The sequence below is a fragment of the Lethenteron reissneri genome, chromosome 69, assembly GCF_015708825.2.
Source record: "Lethenteron reissneri isolate LAM-NWPU_2019-01 chromosome 69, ASM1570882v1, whole genome shotgun sequence".
NCBI classification, from domain to species: domain Eukaryota; kingdom Metazoa; phylum Chordata; class Hyperoartia; order Petromyzontiformes; family Petromyzontidae; genus Lethenteron; species Lethenteron reissneri.
This window is the reverse complement of record NC_083847.1, coordinates 5,369,509-5,386,669: the sequence shown is the minus strand read 5'-3', so window position 1 is coordinate 5,386,669 and position 17,161 is coordinate 5,369,509. Positions and strand designations below refer to the sequence as shown.

The following is a 17,161-nucleotide window of genomic DNA, read 5'->3' as shown; positions in this document are numbered from 1 at the left end:
GAACATTAATTGTCTCGCACAACGAGTCTGTGTGGAAAATGTCAGCTCGATTGGATCACGGGAAGTGGGTTACAAAACGACTGAAAGATTTGCACGGTCGTAAGCAAGCAAGCACGCACGCAAGCAAGCAAGCAAGCGAACTTAATATAAAGGATTTAAAAAGGTATTTTGTATTAAGAATTTTTACATGAAAACAGTATTTTTGGGTCGTGGAACAAATCATCTGAGTTTCCATTATTTCTTATGGGGAAATTCGCTTTGATGTACGAGTGCTTTGGATTACGAGCGCGTTTCCGGAACAAATTATGCTCGCAATGCAAGGTTTTACTGTATATACAACAGGCTTTAGTTGTCCGCCCTCTCTCCGCATCTCCATGCAATGCCCACTGGTTTCCCACTCTATAAAGCTATAAACTGTTTTTTACACCATGTAAGGCCCCACTGAGCTGCTATGTAACTATTTTTAAGAAGCGAAGTGGCTATCACAAATGATAGCCCACCGAAGTGGCTTATGACGTGTAAATGAATAGCAGCCAAATTACTCTAAATGTGTGATCTTGATTATAAATGTGGAGGAGAACAAGTAAACCCGTAAAAACAAAGTTTTTCACTATACATCCTTTATATGCGTGGCGGCGAACTTAATATAAAGGATTAAAAATATATTCGCCTGTGGAGGACGCGGGGATCGATCCCGCAACCTTAGGCATGGGAAGCGAGGGCGCTACTAACTGCGCTACTCCGCCACGGCCTGTGGAGGGGTTACACTCTGGGCTCTTATACTGTGATGTTCAGCCAAAGCCATGAATGCGTTCTATTTGAATATATGTAAAATATTTTTTTTTGCCTAAAAAGTGTAAAATTTTGGGAATTTTTTTTTACGAACATTAATTGTCTGGCACAACGAGTCTGTGTGGAAAACGTCAGCTCGATTGGATCACGGGAAGTGGGTTAAAAAACGACCGAAAGATTTGCACGGTCCTAAGCAAGCAAGCACGCAAGCAAGGAAGCAAGCACGCAAGCGAACTTAATATAAAGGATTTAAAAAGCGGAGGACCCGGAGAAAAATCCACGTGACGACGAGGAGAGAGAGAGAGACGCAAACTCCAAATACACAGCAGGCGTCAGGGTCAGGATTGAACCCACGACCTCCTGTATACCAGGCGAGGCAGTTAACATCTCGCCACACTCGTCGATGCGTCAGCACAACTGAACATCACCGTTCAACGTCAATGAGCTGCACGTAGATTATAGACTTCCACTCATCGAGCATGGTGGCCGTCACCTCGAGATTCATCGCGCCGTTGCTCACTTTGGCAACGACATCCGTTGCCTTCTTTTTGTCGAAATTTGTAATCGAACTTTGGCGGTTGTCGATCTCCTCCAGGAGCCGACGCGACGCTCCGACGTAGACGTTGCCCACGTTCTCCAGCTGAATGCCGACCGTTCTGTCGTAAAGGAAGCCTGCGTACGGGCAACTGAAGAAGATGTCCAGGCACGTTCCGGTGTCCCGGATGGCGTAGCGCAGCACTCCTAGGCAGCCCTGGATGCCGATCCAGTACTTTTGGAATCCGCAGGCGCACTTCTCGTCGGGTTTGATTTCTGCGTGCGGGGCGTATTCCACCACGCCACATTTTAACGCGAAGCTGGAGGGAGAAAGAGGCCGGTCGTGTTATGTGTGGTTCAGAACAGAATCTTTGTTCATTGTGGAAAAATCTGATGAGCTATGAAGCGCTTTATTTTCGTCACAGATGTGTAGCTGGGGCAGAGGTCGCAACCGGGTACCCGATACCCGTACCCTACCCGATACCCGGCTACCCGTACCCGGCCGGGTACGGGTAGCCGTTTGCGACCCTGGTGCGGCCGGGTACGGGTACGGGTAGGCCGTGAGTCACTGGTGAGTAGCCGTTTGTCACTCATTTCGGGTAGGGTACGGGTACGGGTAGGGTACGGGTACGGGTAGAGAACGGCTACCCGTACCCGGCCGGGTACGGGTACGGGTACCCATTTGCAACCCTGGTGCGGCCGGGTACGGGTACGGGTAAGGAATCAAAACCCGTTTGCGACCTCTGAGCTGGGGGCACGGGGTCAGGACGTTACAACAAAGAAAACATGTTTAACACGTAGGCTTTCGCGACGAATATTATTTATAATCAACGTTTTGGGTTTAGATCGCGTTTATAAATGTGTCGTAACCCTCCACCACCCGACACGGCCAATCAGCAAAAAAGTGTCACGTTGACAAAAGACAAATAGTTCACTGCTTTAGCCCACCGGTGTGTTGAAGCGTGAAACCACAACATTTAAATTTTTTGAGTAGTGCGACGTTTCGCTGGTAATTGCATCCAGCATCATCGGGCAATTCGCCAGAATGGTGAGGCTCTGCTCTGGCTCCCGGTCTTAAATAAAGCAGCAGCAGGGTGACGTCATCATTAACTCATCAACTCATCAGGTGCAACGATTTGAGGCGGAGGGGGGGGGTTATTGTAATTATATACTAGATTAGTAATCAGGCAGTTGTTACGATGCGAGTTGTAGATTAGTAATCAGTTGTAATGTGTTTTATTATTATTATGCTACGATAGTAATCAGTTAGTGTTTGTTTCCCTTATAAGGAATTGTAATGTATCTTATTTGATAATACGCTTCCAGACCGCACTGAGCCTGTAGCTGTTTGAGCGATTAAAGTTATTTCTGTTTCTCTCAATTTCAATTGATTCTCTAATTAGTCTTCGCCAGTAGTAATTAGTTTTACACAACACTTCAACGTTATCAAAATCAATTGAGTGTCCCTGTTGGCATGCATGTTCTGCCACTGCCGACAGTTGTGTTTGCGATAGTTTAATATTTTTCTGGTGTTCTTTTAGTCTTACACTAATGTTACGCCCCGTCTGTCCAATATAGCATCTGCCACATAAACAATTAATCCGATATACACCTTCTGTTGATAATTTAGGTAATTCGTCTTTAGTGCAAGTTACTAGTTTTTTAATTTTGTGTACTGTACAATTGTCATCAATGGCATTTGAAAGGTGAAACTTTGTTGGGATTCCCCTTGTAGACCAACTTCCTCAATGCGGTGTAGGTCATCACTTGTGAATTGCCAGTCAAGCCATCAGACACTTGTGACGTCCCAGTCAAGTCATCAGACACCTGTGACTTGCCAGTTAAGTCATCAGACACTTGTGACATGCCAGTCAAGTCATCAGACACTTGTGACATCCTAGTCAAGCCCTCAAAGGTGCTGGCTAACACTTGCCCCAACAGTCCGTTAAGGTGACACGGGGGACCTTTGACTTGTGTGTGAGACAAAGACACAGACAGCACGCGCATTGTCCAGATCCACGTGAACGATTTTCGTGTTTAGTTTATTGTCCTTCCCCTGCACCTCATATTACAACGGTTGGCTACGTACGGTGCGAAAGAAGTTCAACATACATGCACATAGACCCACAGACACCCAGACGCACAGAGACCCACAGACACCCACAGAGACTTACAGAGACACCCATAGAAATCCACAGATTAGCATGGTTGGCTACGTACGGTGTGAAAGAAGTTCAACATACATACACACAATGCCCGTACTCACGTCGGATTTTCGAGTGTGTACGTCGATAGGTTGGTGATCTCTATGGCATCCGTGACACTTGTGGGCATCCCGGCCTGAATAGCCGTGACGTCCTTGCCCTTGTACTCGGCCTTGCGCTGCGATGAATCTTTGGAATTTTCTTCCTCTGACGAAGTCTTAGTCCCCATTTGCGATTTCTGACCACATGGGAAGACAAACGCACATCACGACAACGACGTTAAGGAAGCCACTTGGTAAGCAATGCTGCACTTTTAAAATCGTCTCGAATGACGAACTAATTTCTTTAGAACTGCTTCTTGTTGTTGTTGTTGTGTTTAGTTTGTTGTTCTCCCCATCCCCCACCGCACCTCCGACTAAGCACGGCTGTTCACGAACGGTGCCAAAAGACGTTCGGCATCGGTGGGCAATGTTTTTAAAGCGGCTAGATACAGCCAAGATGGCCAGTGTCGTCCTACCTTTGTAGATTAACTGTTAAGATAACGAGGCAAAGTGTACGTATCATCATTGAGAAGAGACACGTGCCAAAAGTGTCCAGACCGAGAGGGCATAGAAGGGGGGTGAGGACTGGTAGTCTGGGCGTGACGAAGTGAAAGACTTGGGGGTTGACTCTTTGCGAAGCTGTATAGACGTTATTCTTTAAGACATAAAGAATTCACCTTTTTTTAAATGGACGTCTCCAAGGAGCTTCTTTACACTTGTAGCAAGTCCCTTGTACAATTGTATCCTCTGTAGCGTATGGGAACGTCATACATATTTTTGTTTCTCTCCTTGTGATGGGACTTTGTAGGATGAACGTTGAGATTCATAAGGGGCACGGGATGACAAATAAGGTCTGAATTGGTCTGTAATAAGGTGGGGCACTGATAAGGGGTTGACAGGTATGTAAATGGTGACATGAATACCGGTCGTTCAGTTATTTGGTCGTAAAGCAAGTATAAGAAATAGACAGTTAAAGGTTTAATTCGTTCAGATAACATCGAAAGTTACCCTTTTCACCAAAAAAAAAGTGCTTTGTAACATTTAAACAATGGATATTAATACATAACGATACTAACAACATTATAAACGCATACTATTAAAAGAAACGTGGTTAATCAATGTGTAATGTAGGACTCCGGAGAAAATAACTGTAGCGGCACCTTCTTTATTTATATTACTCGTACTCACACTAGACGACTCACTGAGCACATCACGTAACGCTGACCCGTCAACCCCGACGGCGCTAACTCACTGGATAGCTGGCTGACTGTCCAGCGGCGGCGACGTCGGGCGATGACGAGGACGGCAGCGACGACGGCGACGAGGACGACTTCCACGGCGGGACGACCCCCATTCCCACGGACAGCCCCGAGCTCCCTCTCTCGCCTCCTTTTATGCTTCCAGCGGGGCCCGGCCCCGCCCTGGCCACGCCCACCTTCTCGAACCTTCTAGCTGGTTCTGGGAGCTCAAATATGGTGCCCTTCCATGACCCTTGCCCCAGTTAATGCAGACATGATTCCTTGTAAAAAGGTTTCAGTTTGGTGTTTTAACATCTTAACACCTGTTTTGTTGCCAGAAAAAATGAGAAAACCTATTCTCATATTTTGCTACTGGCAAAGGAGGTCCCATGATGTAGCTGCTCACCCCGAGCTCTCATTACTCTGATAGTGGCATTGTGTTTGTTCTGTACGCCTTTTGGCGTCCTTTGGTCTAACACCTTTTGAGACGAGGCTCCAAAGAAAGCTGTCTCTGGTTCTCCCCCTTGTGGACTTTCCCGTGAATACCGTCACCCCTTGGGTGGATACACCCACAATTGCTACTTCTGGCCGCCAGTCGGCGCTGCTACACTACAAATGCGTTAATTCATTCTGACCTTAAACCTACGTGCCTGCAGGAATTCATGAAAATAATAATAAAGTGAATAAAATAATACAAATAAAATATCAGGATGACGACCGCTTGTGTTGCGATCGAAACGTCGTGGTTTTTATTTTATTAATTTTTATTCACTTTATTATTTTCAATCTACGTAACTTTACCGAAAGATCCAAAGAATATGCATGAATTCATATTTACTGTACCTACAACAGCCCGTCGTTAACAGGGGAATGGTCGATAAGCGAACACATTGAGCTTTATGGAGGCACTACACTCCTATACACTACACACTACTATACACTACACTACTATACACTACACTACTATACACTACACTATACACGACTATACACTACACGACTATACACAATACACTACACTATTACACACTATACTACTATACACTGCACTACTATACACTCAACTATAAACCACTACCATACACTACACTACTATACACTACACTACTATACACTACACTACTATACACTACACTATACACGACTATACACTACACGACTATACACAATACACTACACTGTTACACACTATACTACTATACACTACACTACTATACACTACACTACTATACACTACACTACTATACACTACACGTTGTGCTCTATTGGAGGTCGAGGGGTGGGTATGGGGTAAGGAGGGGTAGGGGTCACGGTCGGTGATACAAATTCGGATTTGATGTTTTCTGCCGCGCGAAGTGAAACGTGCTGTGTCGTACGCCCCTCCTCCACCCGACAAATAAAAGTTCTTCACCACACATCCACACGTGTGTGTCGTCCCGCGGAGCGGGAGCAGTAGCAAAGTGGTTCGCGCACTGCGTTATGAGCCCACCAACCCGAGTTCGATTTCTGCTCACGGCCAACACCGGTGGCGATTCATCTGAACCAGTCCTGGGCCTTCGCCTAGGTTGACTCAGCCTCAAATGAGTGCCTTGTGCGGTGAAGTGTCGAAGGCTCGCTGACAGGAGGTCACGGGCCAGACCCAGTTGCGATGGGTTGGCTGACTGATATGACTGGTAGATGCACCAGCTGTACTCCGTATTGTGCAAACTTCCTGCATTTTAGCCGTCTGGCGCTACGCTTGTTGTGAGCGTCGCTCCTCTGCCCTCAGTTTTTGGTGGGCGACTGCCTCCAACTGCTCAGTAGTGGCTTTCACGAGCCTCCTCCAGGATCGAGAGGGTGGCCTTCATCCAGCAGTGGCTGATGATGATGACTTTGTCAACAGCAAGCTGCTTAACAGCAACAGCGACAGTGGTATAGTGGTGAGCATAGCTGCCTTCCAAGCAGTTGACCCGGGTTCGATTCCCGGCTGTCGCAGTGGTCATTGATTATTTTGATTTGTCCGAGTTGAACTGAGAGGGAGAGGTCACAGTGGGAGTCACAAGAGCTGCTGTTGCAAGCTAAAGTTTAATATATTTTTGTATTTAAATAGAGGCGCCTCATCCACAACGAGTGAACAAACACCGACCGCGTGCAACACAAAGCGATGATTCATTAAAATTAGACAAATTATTGTGGCGATGCTGCTGTATTCTTAGGTTTTTTCGGTAAAGTCACGTAGGTAAAAAATTAAAATAAAAGTAAAATAAAAATCACGACGTTTCGGAGGCCTCCGAAACGTGAATTTTATTTTTATTTCATTTCTATTTTACTTTTATTAATTTTAATTTTTTACCTACGTGACTTTACCGAAAAAACCTAAGAATATGAATCCTTGCAGTCACGAAAGCTTCAAATCTAGAAGTGATGCTGCTGCTGCATTGGTCCACGTGCACAACCGACACAAACTCAACTCGTGAAGTGACCTCACCAGGCCTTCATTCAGCAGTGGATTGATCGCGGCTGCTGATGACGATGCAGGATAGGGGAGTCCTACTTGCTGTGCCGCCTTGCACGAGGCTACCCACAGCAGCTCCTGTGACCTCTCCCTCTCTCTCCTCCTCCGAGTTCAACTCGGACAAATCAAAATAATCAATAACCACTGCGACAGCCGGGAATCGAACCCGGGTCAACTGCTTGGAAGGCAGCTATGCTCACCACTATACCACTGTCGCTGTTGATCAGGTTTCTGTTGACACAGTCATCATCATCAACATCATTAACATCATCAACATCATTAACATCTAGATTTGAAGCGTTCGTGACTGCAAGGATTCATACTCTTAGTTTTTTCGGTAAAGTCACGTTATTTTTTTATTAATTTTTATTTCATTTTTTACCTACGTGACTTTACCGAAAGAACTAAGAGTAACATTAACATCATCATCAGCCACATCATAATCATCACCATCATCCATGCTCAATCCACTGCTGGATGAAGGCCTCTGCCATCCCTCTGCCAGGCGAGAGTTCAGCCCCACGAGGTCCCCTCCCGCACGACAGGGGCTGTGGAGGAGCGGACACGAGACGGAGCCTCGCCAGACAACCGCGGAAAATCATCACCACCACCATCATCATCACCATCACGATCATCATCACCATCATCATCATCACGATCATCACCACCAGCATCACCATCACCACAATCATCATCAGCCAGGATCATCATCACCACCACCATCATCATCACCATCACGATCGTCATCACGATCATCATCACTATCATCATCATCTTGATCATCACCACCAGCATCACCACCATCATCATCAGCCAGGATCATCATCACCACCACCATCATTATCATTATCACCATCACCACCATCATCACCACCACCATCATCATCACCATCACGATCACCATCACGATCATCATCATCATCACGATCATCACCGCCATCATCACCACCACCACCATCATCATCAGCCAGGATCATCATCACCACCACCATCATTATCATCACCACCACCACCACCATCACAACTATCACCATCACGATCATCACCACCAGCATCACCATCACCACAATCATCATCAGCCAGGATCATCATCACCACCACCATCATCATCACCATCACGATCGTCATCACGATCATCATCACTATCATCATCATCTTGATCATCACCACCAGCATCACCACCATCATCATCAGCCAGGATCATCATCACCACCACCATCATTATCATTATCACCATCACCACCATCATCACCACCACCATCATCATCACCATCACGATCACCATCACGATCATCATCATCATCACGATCATCACCGCCATCATCACCACCACCACCATCATCATCAGCCAGGATCATCATCACCACCACCATCACGATCATCACCACCAGCATCACCACCACTACCACCACCATCATCATCATCACGATCACCATCACCACCAGCATCACCACCACCACCACCATCAGCCAGGATCATCATCACCACCACCATCATTATCATCATCACCACCACCACCACCATCATCACAACTATCATCATCACGATCATCACCAACATCACCACCACCACCATCATCATCATCACCATCATCAGCAGCCGCAACCTCGAGTCGCTCGGCGAGTCTCGAAAGGGCTTTGTGCATCACCCACTCGTGGAGAAAATCCAGCAGTGGATTGAGTCTGGCTGACGATAGTGATGATGATGATGACTTTGTCAACAGCAAGCTGCTCAACAGCAACAGCGACAGTGGTATAGTGGTGAGCATAGCTGCCTTCCAAGCAGTTGACCCGGGTTCGATTCCCGGCTGTCGCAAGCTAAAGTTTTATATATTTTTTTGCATTTAAATAGAGGCGCCTCATCCATAGCGAGTGAACAAACACCGACCGCGTGCAACACAAAGCGACGTTTAATTAAAATTCACGTATGTAAAAATTTTAAATTAATAAAAGTAAAATAAAAAATTTAAAGAAAATAAAAATCACGACGTTTCGGAGGCCTCAGAAACGTCGTGATTTTTATTGTAATTTTACTTTTATTAACTTTTAATTTTAACTTTTTTACATACGTGACTTTACCGAAAAAAACTAAGAATACAGCAGCATCGCCACAATAATTTGTCTAATTTTAATGAATCATCGCTTTGTGTTGCACGCGGTCGGTGTTTGTTCACTCGTTATGGATGAGGCGCCTCTATTTAAATGCAAAAAAATATATACAACTTTTGCTTGCGACAGCCGGGAATCGATCCCGGGTCAACTGCTTGGAAGGCAGCTATGCTCACCACTATACCACTGTTGCTGTTGCGTAGCTTGCTGTTGACCCACTCATCATCACCTTCAACATCATCACTATCATCATCACCATCATTATCATCACCATCATCACCACCATCATCACCATCATTATCATCACCACCACCATCATCACCATCATTATCATCACCATCACCACCACCATCATCACCACCATCACCACCATCATCATCACAATCATCATCAGCCAGGCTCAATCCACTGCTGGATGAAGGCCTCCTCCCCTAATGCGTTGCCACACTCTCGAATCAAGTACAAATGTAAACCGTTTGAACAGCTGCGATCTTTATTGACATGTCAATATTACGATTCGTTAATTGGGTTAACTTATGAAATGTATTTTTTTTTGTTTCCCGTTTTGCGTTTTATTCTTCAAAGCTCCCGCTTGGTGGCGTACACGGTTAGGCCAATAGATTCTCGTTTCGTCCAAAGATGCCTTTTGTAGAGCGTGCCTTAAATAATCTCTTAACTTTACACCCATCTGCGTGTTGGTACTCTCACGAGGTGTTCACGACTTAATTTGTGTGTCGTAGAACGCCTTCGACCGAGGCGCTTAACATCATTTAAACAACGGTACGGACGAAGAATTGTATTAAGATGACAAGCGCATGTGGAATGGGTGACTCGGAGGGGTGCAAACGGGATAGGGGGGGGGGGAGCTGGTCACAATCGAGGGGTGCGCGTAGGGGGTGTCGGGGAGGGTGAAGAAGTGGAGGGGAGAGAAGGGGAAGAGAATTTGGCAATGGACCAAGAGGCCCGGGGAGCTGTGCCAAATTTCGTGTCGAGCTCCACCAACGCACGACACGGTGTGGGGGTTTCGACTTAAAGCTTTCGTGACTGCAGGGATTCATCTTCTTGGTTCTTTCGGTAAAGTCCACGTAGAAGGGAAGTAATAAAATAATAAAAATAAAACATAATAAAATAATTCTCACGACGTTTCGGCTACAACGCAAGCAGCCGTCTCCACCTGAAGACGGCTGCTTGCGTTGTGGCCGAATCGTCGTGAGAATTATTTTATTATGTTTTATTTTTATTATTTTATTACTTCCCTTCTACGTGGTGACTTTACCGAAAGATTCTAGATTTGAAGCTTTCGTGACTGCAAGGATTCATATTCTTAGGTTTTTTTTTTTCGGTAAAGTCACGTAGGTAAAACATCAAAATTAATGAAAATAAAATAAAACAAAAATCACGACGTTTCGGAGGCAACACAAGTCTCCGTCATCGGTCCCACCTGATGACGGAGAAACGTCGTGATTTTTGTGATTTTTGTTTTATTTTATTTTTGTGATTTTTGTTTTATTTTATTTTCATTAATTTTGATGTTTTACCTACGTGACTTTACCGAAAAAAAAAAAACCTAAGAATATTTACCGAAAGAACCAAGAAGGTGTGTGGGGGTTGTGGTCTGTTAGGGGCGTGGTCTCGGTTAGGGGCGTGGCCTCGGTTAGGGGCGTGGCCTCGGTTAGGGGCGTGGCCTCGGTTAGGGGCGTGGCCTCGGTTAGGGGCGTGGTCTCGATTAGGGGCGTGGCCTCGGTTAGGGGCGTGGCCTCAGTTAGGGGCGTGGCCTCGGTTAGGGGCGTGGCCTCGGTTAGGGGCGTGGCCTCGATTAGGGGCGTGGTCTCGGTCAGGGGCGTGGCCTCGGTCAGGGGCGTGGCCTCGGTTAGGGGCGTGGCCTCGGTTAGGGGCGTGGCCTCGGTTAGGGGCGTGGCCTCGATTAGGGGCGTGGCCTCGATTAGGGGCGTGGCCTCTGTTAGGGACGTGGCCTCGGTTAGGGGCGTGGCCTCGGTTAGGGGGCGTGGTCTCGGTTAGGGGCTCCGCCCAACCGCAGTCCCAACGGTGACTCTTTGGTTCTTTCGGTAAAGTGACGTATAAAGATAAAATAATAAATTAAATAATATCATACTACTACGACGTTTTCTTTTATACCTGATGACGATTGCTTGTGTCGCAATCGAAACGTCGTAGTATGCTATTATTTAATTTATTAGTTTATCTCTACACGTCACTTTACCGAAAGAACCAAAGAGTAATTCCTGCAGTCACGAAAGCTCCAAATTAAGTCCCAAGGTTGTTCACGAGCATGGCGGAAGCTCCTCCTCTTCCCCCTCCTCCTCCTCATCGTCGTCTTCCTTTCCCCCGAGCTCCACGATCCTCAGGCTCTGGGTGACGCAACCCACGGCCAGAGCGGGCAGTAGCGGTTGCGTGAACTCGTGGTGAAACGAGTGCAGCGTGACAGCGCTGCCACTGCTGCCACCACCGCTGCTACCACCGCTGCCACCACCGCCGCCACCACCACCAACGTTGCCACCACCACTGCCACCACCGCCGCCACCGCTGCCACTGCCGCCACCACCACCGCCACCACCGTTGCCACCACCACCGCCGCCCGCCGAGACGCCGCAGAACGCCAGCAGCCCCGCGTCCCAGTCCAGATAGATGCCGACCCTCTGAAGATGAGTGCCCCCAGGCAGCTTGAGCGGCACCTTCGACCCGCCGTGCCACGCCACGAGGCTCTTGCTGTCCCGCACGAGGCACCAAGACTCGTCGTTCTCCCCGAGGCGGCATTCGGCGCCCGCTCCCCTGCGCGCGATGGTCGCGTACGCGGCGCCCACGCGGTACCAGCCGCAGCCGGCGACGTCCACCTCCCAGTAGCGGCGGCCCGAGGACAGGGGCTCGGAGCAGAGGGCCTGCTTGGCCACGTCGAATCGCTCGGGGGCGTCGGGCAGGGTCTGCGAGCACCGCGCCAGCGTCACCCTCCGGAGGTCGGGGGAGAAGCGCAGCTCCGGGTGGGCCGAGCCCGCGTTCAAAGTCGGCGAGTAGCCATCTGCGTGCGCGGCCACAAGATAGCACCACCACCCCCCCAGGCGTTAAGATGGCTAAGAGATGATAATTGTTTTTTTACCCTTATATCTGGCAACAAAACTGACACCTTTTTTACAATGAGTCATGTTTGCATAGACCACAATACCTGCAGCCATAATGCAAACAAAAAACATAACTCTGATAATATATGCACTGTCTTTGAAGTTGATTGGTCCACACAACTAGGCTCTAATGGCTCTAACTAGGCTCTTAGGAAAGCTGTCTCGGGTGTGGACCAATAAACTTCAAGGACAATGTATATATTATCAGAATTATGTTTTTGGTTTGCATTATGGCTGCAGGTATTGTGGTCTATGCAAACATGACTCCTTGTAAAAAAGGTGTCAATTTTGTTGACAGATATAAGGGTAAAAAACCAATTATCATATTTTTTACTGGCAAATGAGGTTTCAATGATGGCTAAGAGATGTTAACTACCTCGCCTGGTATGCACGAGGTCGTGGGATCAATCCCTACCCCGACGATGCCTGCTGTGTATTTGGAGTTTTCACGTTAACCACCTTGCCTGGCATGCAGGAGGTCGTGGGTTCGATCCCGACCCTGATGATCCCTGCCGTATATTTGGAGTCTGCGTGTTAACTACCTCGTCTGGCATGCAGGAGGTCGTGGGTTTGATCTCGACCCCCTGCTGTATATTTGTAGTTTGCGACTCCCTCCCCATTTTGGTCACGTGGCATTTTCTCCGGGTCCTTCGGTTTCCCCCTCCACATTTAGAATCAACGTCACGCGTTCAGAGTATTTGGCAGCTACTATTAATTTCCAGCCGATGATGATGATGATTATGAAAAGCCACTTCGTTGAGCCATCGTTTGTGATAGCCAGGTGACTTCTGAAAAAGCGCTACACAGCAGCTCCGTGTGGCCTTGCCTGGTATAATAAAACACATTCCTGCGGAGGGAGCTGGTAGGAACGTTGGGTTGCTCGGTCAATGGCCAGGGTCAACGGCGGTGTGGTGTATTCCGCAAATATGGCCGACTGTGAGGGTGGGCACAAGCCGGCGTGAGTAGGTTAAACGTTGAGTTTTATAAGGGCACCACGGGGTGACCAGCCCCTCAACACCAAGCCCCACCCCTCCCAGCCCCTCCCTCTCCACCCAGCCCCTCCCTCTCCACCCAGCCCCTCCCTCTCCACCCAGCCCCTCCCTGCATGACGGACACAATAATCCCCTGTGGGCTGGTGTATCCTGGCGGTTCCTACGAGTAATAAACAGTTGAGTTAATTACAGCAAAACAATCTCCCGCGTCGAGTGCTACGTACATCTCCTGATAAACTCGCGATATCCAAGCTCCCCAAAGTGACGTGCCGGATCTCCCGGTGACGCCTCGCGCTGGGAGGCTCTGAAGGATGCCAGGAATTCATCGATGCGTTCCTTCAGCGCGGCCGCGTCAACGAACTCCAAGGGCGGGTCGTGCGCCGGCTCCATCTGCACGCTTCCCAGGCTCACAAAGCTGGCGACCGCGAGGGTAGCGCCGCACAAGCGATGGGCTGAGATGACCGTGAGTGGGGGACAAGGGGCCATGGCAAGGTGTATGTATGTATGTCTGTATGTCAATATGTATGTTGAACTTATTTTGCACCGTCTGTAGCCAACCATGCTAATATCGAAGGTGGCGGGGGAAGGACAAAATAAAAACAAAACAGCTCTAAAGAAATGAGTTTGATGATGATGATGATGATTACGATGGTGGTGATGAAAATGGTGGTGATGACGATCGTGATGATGGTAATGATCAGGATGGTGGTCGTGAGGATGAAATGCGCCAGACCACGGATCACACAAACCCAGCTGTGCTGTCACCGTAGCTAACAACCGCCAATTTTAATATTATCCCCTGCGTTATTGCCGAAATCCATATAGCATACTCCTAGGTTTTTTCGGTAAAGTCACGTAGGCAAAAAAATAATAAAATATTAATAAATGAAAATAACTAAATTAAATCACGACGTTTCGGAGGCAACACAAGTCTCCATCTTCAGATGGGACCGTCACAGCCAAATTTACTGTATCAAGTAAATTTAGTTATTTGCATGTATTATTATTTTATTATATTTTAGTATTATTATTTTTTTACCTACGTGACTTTACCGAAAAAACCTAGGAGTATGAATCCTTGCAGTCACGAAAGCTTCACATTTAGAATCCATACAGCATCTACTGCCACCTCGGATTTGTTGAAGGATTTTAACACTCAACTATAACATCTATACAAACTGTTGCTTACATATGAAAGAAGAAGAATGTTCTCCCCGTGGTCGCGTGGATTTTTACTCCCGGTCCTCCGGTTTATCCATCCACATTTTAGAATCGACGTGCGGTTTAGAGAGTATATTGGCTGCTGCTATACATTTCCATGTGATGACGATAAGCCAACTTCTAGATTTGAAGTTTTCGTGACTGCAAGGATCCATATACGTTTAGTTTTTTTCGGTAAAGTCACGTAGGTAAAAAAAACTAAATAAATTAAAATGAAAACAACTCAATAAAATGACGACGTTTCGGGCGCAACACAAGCGTCCGTCTTCAGGTGGGGACAGACACAGCGAAATAACAACTGCTTAAGTAGTTAGTGTTGCGCCCGAAACGTCGTAAGCCAACTTACGTTGAGCTATTATTTGTGGTAGCCAGGTGGCTTCTTGAAACAAAGCTCTATAGCTCAGTGGGCCTTACCTGGTAAAATAAATTGTTTAGTTTTTTGTTTTGAATAACAACCCCACTCTTATACTCGATCACTATCATCGTATGCGGAATTGTGTAGTTTCTGCAGAGCGCCTTTGAATAAGGCGCTGCTAGATAAATCTAGATCAGATCCAACACTGCACCACCAAGCCTCCATAGAGGCGACCGAATGGCTTCATGACTTCCATATGCACGCACACACACACATATATATATATAACACGCTGTTAACTTTGCCGGTGTATACATGTCATCCAGAAGCAAAGAAAATAATAAAGATGCAGAGGACTTACCTGTTCTTAGGTTTTATCGGTAAAGTCACGTAGGTAAAACATCAAAATTAATAAAAATAAAATAAAATAAAGATCACGACGTTTCGGAGGCAACACAAGTCTCCGTCATCAGGTGGGACCGTCACAGCCAGATTAGCTGCAGCTAATCTGGCTGTGACGGTCCCACCTTGTGTTGCCTCCGAAACGTCGTGATCTTTATTTTATTTTTATTAATTTTGATGTTTTACCTACGTGACTTTACCGAAAAAACCTAAGAATATGAATCCTTGCAGTCACGAAAGCTTCAAATCGAGCACTTACCTGTCCCAGTTTGTCATGCATTTCTGGAACACACGCAGGCACACACAGGTGCACACACTTAGACTCACGTTGTTGAATAATACGGAACACGATTTTGTCAAATGAAACTCCAAGGGTATGGGTGGGGACAGTAGGGATGGCGACAGTTGGGGTAGTTGTGTAGTTCATAATCAACGTTTTTGGGTTGAGATCGCGTTATTTATAAATGTGTCGTAACCCTCCACCACCCGACACGGCCAATCAGTAAAAAAGTGTCACGTTGACAAAAGACAAATAGTTCACTGCTTTAGCCCACCGGTGTGCTGAAGCGTCAAACCACAACATTTACAATTTGAGTTGTACGACGTTTCGCTGGTAATTGCATCCAGCATCATCGGGCAATTCGCCAGAATGTCGGGGTAGTTGTAGACGGGGACAGTATGGATAGTTGTAGGTGTCGGGGTGGACAGTAGGGGCCGAGGTGGACCGCCTTCAAGACGATGACCAAACTCCCTCTTGGAGGAGCGAGCGAATAACCCACGATTCGGTTATTATCCTCCGCTGCAAGAAACCAGCATCCCACAAGAATCCGTAACGCGAACCTCCACGCAAAGCTAAGCGGAGGCGACCGACATGCCGCGTCGCTCCCCCACCCCCCTGCCCCCCCAACGCATTTACGTTCCAGGAGATGTCCCACGACAAACCTGGATGAACTCCACGTGGTCCTCCGTCACCTCGAGATCGTCGACGGCTCTCAGCGCATCCTGCGCGCCGCCCAGCACCTCGGCGCACCTGCCGAGCTCGCGCCGGATCGCCGAGAGTTTGGCGTCTCGCTCCGCGTCCACGACCCTCAGCGCCGACTCGCGGTCCTCGGCGACGAGGCGCAGGAGTTCGCCGTAGCTGGCGCCCAGCCTCGACTTTGTCTCCTCGGCCGCTTCCTGGCAAATATCGCGCGCAGTAGCAGCAGCAGCAAGCGGTTGCGGTTTGCGAGTTAAAAGCCGGGCGAATTTTTTGTTTTTATTTATCGTTATTTTTTTGTCGTTTCGAATTTTGTCCAGCGGTCGTCGACTCGAGTCTACGACGGCCCGTAAAAGTCTACGAGTCTGAATCCGTGGATTTCAAATCCATGGATTTCAAGTCCGTGGACGACAGCCCGTGGAAAGCCGAGTCCGGTCCAAGAGACACCCACAGAGACCCACAGAGACCCAGACCCATAGACACCAAGAGACCCACAGAGACACCATTAGAAACTCACAGAGGAGAGCCACAGATTAGTACGGTTGGCTAGGTACGGTGCGAAAGAAATTCAAGGTACGCACGTACACAGAGACGCACAGACACCCAGACCCATAGAGACCCACAGAGACACCCATAGAGACTCACAGAGGAGACCCACAGATTAGAACGG

The 17,161-nt window shown here is 47.6% G+C and overlaps 2 protein-coding genes and 4 non-coding genes across 6 annotated transcripts; 2 read left to right on the top strand and 4 right to left on the bottom strand.

Moving 5' to 3' along the window:
- Positions 1-911: 911 nt before the first annotated feature.
- On the bottom strand, positions 912-4,925 carry LOC133360657 (uncharacterized). Its single transcript, XM_061579450.1, has 3 exons — positions 4,824-4,925; positions 3,593-3,768; positions 912-1,646 (listed from the first exon to the last, which is right to left on the bottom strand). Exons 1-3 carry the CDS (start codon positions 4,923-4,925, stop codon positions 1,217-1,219), a joined length of 708 nt encoding a protein of 235 aa, XP_061435434.1. The 3' UTR covers positions 912-1,216.
- A 1,786-nt stretch (positions 4,926-6,711) lies between these two features.
- On the top strand, positions 6,712-6,783 carry TRNAG-UCC (transfer RNA glycine (anticodon UCC)). The gene has a single exon. It is a non-coding gene; the product is annotated as a tRNA-Gly (tRNA).
- Positions 6,784-7,448: 665 nt separating this feature from the next.
- Positions 7,449-7,520, bottom strand: TRNAG-UCC (transfer RNA glycine (anticodon UCC)). The gene has a single exon. It is a non-coding gene; the product is annotated as a tRNA-Gly (tRNA).
- Positions 7,521-9,046: 1,526 nt separating this feature from the next.
- TRNAG-UCC (transfer RNA glycine (anticodon UCC)) lies at positions 9,047-9,118 on the top strand. Its single transcript has one exon. It is a non-coding gene; the product is annotated as a tRNA-Gly (tRNA).
- Positions 9,119-9,532: 414 nt separating this feature from the next.
- On the bottom strand, positions 9,533-9,604 carry TRNAG-UCC (transfer RNA glycine (anticodon UCC)). The gene has a single exon. It is a non-coding gene; the product is annotated as a tRNA-Gly (tRNA).
- Positions 9,605-10,674: 1,070 nt separating this feature from the next.
- Positions 10,675-16,697, bottom strand: LOC133360655 (tripartite motif-containing protein 14-like; the record flags this gene model as incomplete). The annotated part of the gene is made up of 4 exons (XM_061579449.1): positions 10,675-12,445; positions 13,762-13,952; positions 15,775-15,797; positions 16,458-16,697. Coding segments are annotated over 4 exons (1,206 nt in total), but the record flags the coding sequence as incomplete, so codon positions are not given.
- Positions 16,698-17,161: the final 464 nt, after the last annotated feature.